We start from the raw sequence: 8,202 nt of genomic DNA on the forward strand, positions 1-8,202 counted from the left end.
TTGTTCGAGAAATTATTTGCACGGTGATTGTCTTGTTGGACTTAGTGAAATTATTTGCACACCTTAGCTTCAAAATTCTATTGCTCGATCATTCTAGGTGAACTTTCTAGGGATCGAGATATTTATTCATGCACATTAATCTTGACATCAGTTTTTTCTTAACAGTGAACAAAGGTTTAGGTCCGGGGGATTTTGATGAAAGTTTTCGTATAGGAATTTTATTAGTATTTTTCACTCATCTTGTGATACTCTAGGAGCATATATTGCATTTTAGTGTTGTTTAGCTATTTTTCTTATTTGGAGATATACTCTTGTGCTTTTCATTGATATGATGAAGAACCGGAGCTAAAATAGAGTTAAAGAGCCTTGGAACAAAGATATCAAGAAAGGAATAAGCTCTGGTCATGTCCCAAGACACGGGTATATTTCTCAGGACAAAGAGGAGCAAAAACGGAGCACCTACGGAGGTCCCAGAACATCACACGCCCGACCGTATGTTTTTAACATGGTTGTGCACTGTTTCCCTCGGAGATCCTAGAATTTCACATGGCTTGGCCATGTGTTTTTCACATGATCGTGTGTCATTTCTTACCAAGATCTCAAAAGTTCACACGACCCGATTATGTGCTGAACCCAGCTAGTATCAGAAATTCACATGGCCCAATCATGTGTTTTTCACACGATCGTGGCGCCCTACCATAGATTTTGCTAGTTCGATATTTTTGGAAGTTCCTTCCAAATATAAAGGATAGAGAATCTTTAAAAGGGCCCCAACTAGTTACCAACTAGGTCTTCACTGCCTAGTTCCCAACTAGGTTTTTCCTGTCCAATCTCACTCAGATACCACTTGTAGGATCGTAGAAATCATGTCATTTTAAAAACTCTTTCTTTTTCAGCTTTTAAAATTGAGTGCATAGCAGAATAAACTAAGTATAAAAGAGAAAAATAGAGCACGATTGATTTTTTACTTGGTTTGGAGCTTTCGGTGACTCGTACTCCAAGATCTAGGCCCTTTGGATCTATCAATAGGTAATCCACTAACAAATTGTAAAATCAGATACAAAGTACGAGGAAAATGTAATACCTTACACTTTCTTTTTGCAAGTATGTAAAGTAAGCACAATAAAAAGTAGTTACCAACATGAAGATGTCGAAATGGATGTGCTTGTGTGTTGGTGTCGATTTGCCGACAGTGGTTGGACATGGTTGAGTAGTACTAAAGCAGTATCACGAAGATGGAGCAGCTAGACAGTCAAGAATAAGTATTTAAAAGTTGTCTTTTGAAAGCTGTTGGTGCCTCTAATGCCTCAGGGCACCTCCAATAGTGCTTTATCTAATCCAAAGATTGTGGTCTTTATCCGCACGAGGGTGCCTCTATCAACTCTGAGGAGCCTCCAATGCGCTCCGAGGCGCATCCAATGCGCTCGGAGGTGCCTCCCCGCAACGTAACTCTATCATCAAATTTTCTCTGTGCAAGTGCACCTCTATTCATCTCCGAGGTGCCTCCCTAACTCCGTGCATGATTTTTTGCACTTAACTCCGGTAATTATATGTTAGTCTAATAACACAAATAACCTGCAAAATAGAGTTAGCACAATAAGATAAAATTATTAATTAGATCTTGTTTTACTAAGACCAAGATCTAGCCTTGGTCTCAACTTAGACTTTTAAAATGGATCTAAGTTGGACAAACATCTACGGTCTCACTGGGACTCATCCTCACTGAATCTCTCTTCTCTAGTGCTTACTATTGTAGACTTACTCAACTCTTGACCTCTAATGCTTACCTTACTTACTATTGTAAACTTACTCAACTCTTGACCCACCAGGTCTTCATGCCAAATGCTCCATCTGGACTTCATTTAGTTGTTAGGTCTGGTGAATCCAGCTAGATTTTTTGCCAGATATCATCCTATCTAATCTTCCTGTGCCAGTTATTAAGTCCTCTAGACTTAACTGGATTTCAGCCTGGTGTCAGGTCCCATCAAGTCTTTTGATCATGCAAACTTGGTAAACAGGTTAAAAAAACACAAATAGCTTTAAACTATTTGTTATTCATCAAAATCTGAGTTTGACTTATTGGTGCTAATTGCACCAATATTCTTGGCTACCGAAATTGGAGTGGTTCCTTCCCTCCATGGCGCTAATATAATTTTTTTCCCCTAACCTGAAGGGTATATGTATTCTTCCACCCACATGCATCTATAGCCACCATATCACACCAAGCACTAGCAAAATATTTGCCAATTGAAAAAGACACAAGGCATCATCGATCTATAGTTATTTCACGGTCTTTATTCATCCAAGATAACTTGTATGGTTTAGGATAACAGTCCATTTTTAGCTATAATTTTTGAACGACATCAGCGGAGATTACATTCTCACAACTGCCGTCGATGATTATTTTACAGACTTTATTGGCGATGGTACGAGTAGTATGAAAAATACTGATTCTCAATTAATTTTCCTTCAAATCACACTTAGGAGTCAGCAGACTCTTACAAGCAACCAATATCTCTTGGCCATCACCATAAATCACCTCATCAGACGCATTAGATTATGGGTTGCCAATTGCTTCAGTCTCTTTTTCCATGTCTTCCTCGATCAACAGATTTTTGCTTTTCTAATAAGCAGGAGCAGATTTTCTGCATCGGTTAGCCATATGTCCCTATTCGCAACAACGATGACATGTGATAGGAGCATTAGGATTAACCTGTGAAGGTTACTGTGGTATAGAGTGTGAGTCTTGAGGATGAAATGATCGATTGTTTTGGTTGCCCTTCATCACTGAGTTCTGGTTCTATTATTTTTCAACAACTAGTGCGCGCTGGTAGATTTCAGACACTGTCAAAAATGAATGAAAGCTGAGTGCATTTTATAGGGGCTGACACAATCCCCCTAAGTATCGTGCGATCCTTTGCTCCTCTGTCTCAGATAGGTCATTTCAAGCGATCAGTTGGTGGAACTCTTCCATATAATCGTCGACCAATCTTGCGCCCTATCGCAATGAGTGCAGCCACAAAAACATAATTTGGATGTAGCCACAAGGTAGAAAGTGACCCTTCAACTTCTTCATCTTCTCCCAATCATTTATTTTGAACTTGCCCTGTCTGTCCATGAACGCCGCATCTATTTCCACCATGCTTATACTCGCCCCTTGAGTCTGATGACAATCAGCTTCACCTTCATCCAATTTGGAACCTACTTATATTCAAAGATTCATTCCATTTCATTAGGTCCTGGGTCGAAACTTGATGGCGTGGCTGGTATAGTCACCCGTGACTTATCTCTTCCGTGTTGGCTTAGGGACGGATTAGTGGAGACTATGGAGGGTGAGAGAATCACCTTTTTTGCCACATCAAATACATCCAATTCAATTTGACAATGTGTATATATATACAAACACGTTGTCACACATTAATATTTTTGCCCCCGAGACAAGGTGTCATGATGAGGCCATCCAATAATAGACTAGGCATCTAGAGTTCGAAACTCAGCTACGACGTATTATAGAGAATTTTCTCCCTAATGGGTAGTGTACTCGAGAACGTTGACTGTCAGGATAGACTTCCATGTGCATTTTTTGATTTACTCAGATGGTCCGTAAAAAACTTCTATAGAATCAGACCGACCAGTTTAAAATTAATCGTCGGATACATGGTGTCAACATACGCTATCAACTTTGGAATGCCAGACAATTATTTTAAGAAAATAAATAATAATAATAATTGATAGACCTCTTATTCTATTATTCTATAGTTAATTTGTTTTAGTAATAATTGATAGACCTATCAGACAAGTTTAAACCTTTCATTTCTAGTCCACAAATGTAATCAACATTTTATCAATCATATTGCAATGCATTTGGTTAAATAACAGAAAATTCATTTTTTTTGCGCGGTGAGCGTATTACTTTTATAAAAACAAGTCTTCTTGGGATGGGAGCTTCATTCTAAGATATTTTTCCATTTCTTTTCTCATGTCATTGTTTTTATTTTAGTGGGTTAGGCAATTAAATTTGAACTGCACGTACGTATGTTCTTCTCTTCTATATGCTCACCTACTGTCGTGTTTGTTTTCATCTGGTGATATCAGAGGTAGTGGCTTCGGTTTACACAAGATAGTAGATGCGTTGACTACTTCAAGAGATAGATGGTAGCCTCCATTGTCTGCCTTTTCAAGTTGATCCTACTAAAAAATATTAATCACGAGTAAAAATGACGCTCTTGCATACTGTATCAAAATTAAAATGCTGATCATCCCCAGCACACAGTTTGTGATTATGTCATGATATAAGATCTCTCAAATAGGCCTACCATTTAGTAATAATAACAAATTGGTTGTGTTTGATCATAGAAAATTAAGGACAATTTATAAGTTTTTTTGTTGTAGGAATACTAAAACAACACTAAATTGAAACAATAAACTATCCAATATTGTACCTTCACTAATCAATTGTTCTTTTATATGCTATGCATTGACATAGATATAGCCGATGGAATAAGACTTTATTGTTGTTATTGTATTGACACAAATATGACTCCATATACAATTAACAGACGCACATTAATTGTAAACATTATTCTGATCTTATGAATCAAAATTTCATTAATTATATTGTAGCAGCAACCTCTTAATCTTAAGAACATTGGTGCAGGATTACAACACAGAAATGATTTGAATATGGAATATAATGCCAGCATTTAACAAGGCTAATGTCTTTATATAGCTATTGCTACTCAAACTCTGGAATATAATTCTGCTACCAGTGAAAATGTATGAAAAGCTTCAACAATTTATCATATACATGATGCAGCTGGGTACTATATATAATCTTCAACCGCCTCTACAATCAAGTAGACAGTACTCCAAGTAGAAACCTACAAGGTTATGATATATAACATGCTTTTGGCTAACTTGGTACGTTTCTGATGCAGCTTGCAATAGTCAAGTAGATGAAGAAACCTGAAATATAGTAGTATATATAAAGATTGTTTCAGAGCGAAAACCAATTACGAGTGATCATAGTTTTAATTAATGCAATAATTAATGAAGAAGAGATATCCGACCAAGAAGTAGCTTTCACCCATTTTCAAGCTCTGCATTAGGAATCCATACTCATTGAGTGGAACAACTTCTCCAGAGGAATGGACAAGCATCGCATTATAACCAAACATTGATCTCATGTCGAACGTCCCCCTTGGCACCTCCGAGAGGATTCCATTGATGAAGACTGTGATTGTTCCTACAGCAATTGGTGGAGTTAATTGATAGCATTCGTACTAATACACTGGAAGAAAAGTTGCATGAAATATTAGTCCTGCCAACACATACTCAATACTTGAGATTGAAGTGGAGTCGTTCACTTTTGACATATCTAACTCATGTTTGAGTAATTAATTATAAAATTAAAGGTAGAATGAATTAAAGCATTGGAGCTAGCTGTAGAAAATCTTGCACCCAATATTAGCTTGAATTTAATATCAAATCTAATGAATAAACAGGGGGAAATGGAAGCATATGTTATATTACATCAAAAGAGAGAATCTAGCAAGCAAATCGACTAAATTCTTCACATAAAACATGCTCTGTTCAATGACTGACCGGAAGGTTGATGTTGCAACTGGGGTGCCGCGCCAGAAGAGCGCTCAAAGGGATTCATATCCTGAGTTCTTCTCTGAGAGAATCCCATGTGGCTAGAGATCGATAAAAGATCACCTCCCGACGATGACGATGAAGAAGAAGAAGAAGAAGGTGCATAAGGAAAGAAGCCCACAGAAGAGGAAGCGAAAGTATCATTCACAGCCGTGGCAGTCGAGGCCGAGAAGGAGGAGGAGGAGATTACATGCTGATCCTGTGAAGTTGCAACTGCGGCCGCGAGGCCAGCCTGCAGCTGCCGCTGTCGGCGGCGTGACCGCGACCGGCGGTTCTGGAACCAGTAGAAGACGTTAGCGTCGCCCACCGCGCCAAACTTCTCCAGGAGGCTGCGGATCCTCGCCGTCTCCTCCTTGGGCGGGTTGACCATGCCGCTGTTGAAGATGGACTCAAGAATCAGTATCTGCTCCGGCTTTGGCGTCCACCGGGAGCGGACGGCCGGCTCGAGGACCACTTGCTCCTCCTTCTTGTCATTTGGGGGTTGGTCTCCCATGATTGCCTATCAATTAGAGGAAAGATATCCTTGAATCAAACAACATGGGGATAAATAAGGCAGTATAAATATGAAAAAATAAAAATAAAAAACTTATATATCCCCTGCTCCTTGTGGGGCAATATATATAATGACTGAAGTAAATGCAGGTGATGTTTGATATCTGAGATGAATGAATTAGCATGCAATAACAAAAATTAAGGAGATGAAATGGGGGAAGAAGCATCCAAGTCGATGGTCAAGAAAAGAACGACACAGCTAGCTATATAATAGGATATTAGGGCTGACGTACAAGTCGGGGGACATGAAAAGAAAAGAAAAGAGAGGAAAGGAAGGTAAAATACAAAGCATGAACACATGGAGCTGGGGGGAGAGGGTTGGCGGCCAGTTCTCCTCACACTCACATGCATGCATGCACAAGCCGACGTCGCGGAGAGGGTTGGTGATTAATCCTCTCCCTTCTTTCAATTTTTTTGATTTTGATCCCATTTTAGATACAATCATATTAAAATGGGTAATTAGGAAAATATAGGTTAAGCCTTAATTGCTTTGTTCGATGGTTGCCACTTGCCAGAGTGAGAAGAGATGGGTACAAGGTTGTGATTAATTGATGGTAACGTTGTTGCTAATAATTACGATCGGTTGGTGTGCTTTCAAGAGCATTGAACCTTTCCAATTTAGAATTAAATCCAAAGGCCCAATCTCTTGAATTATTCTGAGCTAAGTCCGAACTGAGTCCAATTATACTGAATCACTATAATCTAGGATTAATTATTCTGCGTTGATCAGTCTGAGTTGAGTCATTTCAAGCTGAGTCAGAGATGAGTCATTTTAAGCTCTCTTGTCCAAGCTCCTAAGTTCTCAAACGTACTCTTGACAATTGTCCATGTGGTCTTTCTCAAATGTGACCCCTCCGACTTGATCATGGTCGGTAGCTAGATCAATATATATAGTTCTCAGGCCATAGTAAGTTATAATTGTGCATGATCTCTTACAGTTATAGGTCTTACTTAGATATGACATCCCGCCTAACTACCACATCATCCCAAATCATACTTGGATATGGCCCCTTGCACTTTTAAAGAGACTTTACTAGACAACCAATATAAAAAGTCTAGGCATATTCTCAGCAAGCATTATAAAACTGGATTCCAGAACCAATTAGAGTTTAGCAGGTGCAAGAAGACAAATTACTGGTGATGGTGATGGTGATGGTAATTGATATCTTGAACAGTTGAACCTCTCCCCGTAAAATCCAATGTACTACTGCATCATGAATGGAGGCAGTGGAATCTGCCTAACCCTTGATTTAGCCCTTAACAAACGCAATTTATGTCTACCTCCTATGCTATCTATCATATAATCAAACCACATTCGCAATCATATATGACCTCTGATAGATAATTTGCATATATCGAATATTTGTTCCTGCAGGTCGATCAAAAAGTCAGGCTTGTGGCTTTGTCCATTTCCTCCTGTTCGTTTCTATCATTCCACCAGCTGATTATTGCCTGTCTGCATGCCTCGATGTGCCATAAGTATAATATCTGTCACGTGTAATTTCACTTTTAATCCGTGTTACGTTCTAAACTGAACTCTCACGGCCCTGGCTTGTTGCCTAGTGCTGAAAAGATAGGAGTTGGTGGGTGCACTGAATTTAAAAGAAAGAAAAAACTTACATTTTCAAAAACATGCAGATGATAGGAATCTGAGTTAGATGAAAATCGGATGAGCTGTTGTTGGAGGATGACTGAGACATTATTCTTATATCCACCTCTAAGAATGGACCCTCATGTGGTGTTGACGGACGACGATAACTGAGCTGGCGGTACTTGAGCTTTGCGCACACTCAAACAAGCACACGGAACGTTAGAGACCAGAAATCAGGAAAAAAAGTCTTCGGAAGAGGCTCTTTGACGCTCAAGTCAGGTACTTTTTCCTCAGAAGAACAGTGTACGAAAGAGAAAGAAAAATAGAAGGCAAGTGCAAATGTGCGAGAGAGCATACCTGCGCAAGGGAGAGGACCTCTCTTTTTATATAACAGTGCGTACCTT

At 39.1% G+C, this 8,202-nt stretch overlaps 1 protein-coding gene across 1 annotated transcript; it reads right to left on the reverse strand.

Annotated features, from left to right (window-relative positions):
* Positions 1–4,590: 4,590 nt before the first annotated feature.
* LOC122036616 (WUSCHEL-related homeobox 11-like) lies at positions 4,591–6,395 on the reverse strand. The gene is made up of 3 exons (XM_042596000.1): positions 5,605–6,395; positions 5,070–5,245; positions 4,591–4,965 (listed from the first exon to the last, which is right to left on the reverse strand). Exons 1-3 carry the CDS (start codon positions 6,146–6,148, stop codon positions 4,948–4,950), a joined length of 738 nt encoding a protein of 245 aa, XP_042451934.1. The 5' UTR covers positions 6,149–6,395; the 3' UTR covers positions 4,591–4,947.
* Positions 6,396–8,202: the final 1,807 nt, after the last annotated feature.

This window comes from Zingiber officinale, unplaced genomic scaffold, assembly GCF_018446385.1.
Source record: "Zingiber officinale cultivar Zhangliang unplaced genomic scaffold, Zo_v1.1 ctg182, whole genome shotgun sequence".
Taxonomy (NCBI): Eukaryota; Viridiplantae; Streptophyta; class Magnoliopsida; order Zingiberales; family Zingiberaceae; genus Zingiber; species Zingiber officinale.

Excerpts from the sequence above, each read along its gene's own strand:
- LOC122036616 (XM_042596000.1), bottom strand. The coding sequence starts at position 6,148 with ATGGGAGACCAACCCCCAAATGACAAGAAGGAGGAGCAAGTGGTCCTC. Across the intron at positions 5,246-5,604 it reads GTTGCAACATCAACCTTCCG|GAACAATCACAGTCTTCATC; the intron begins GTCAGTCATTGA and ends CAATTGCTGTAG.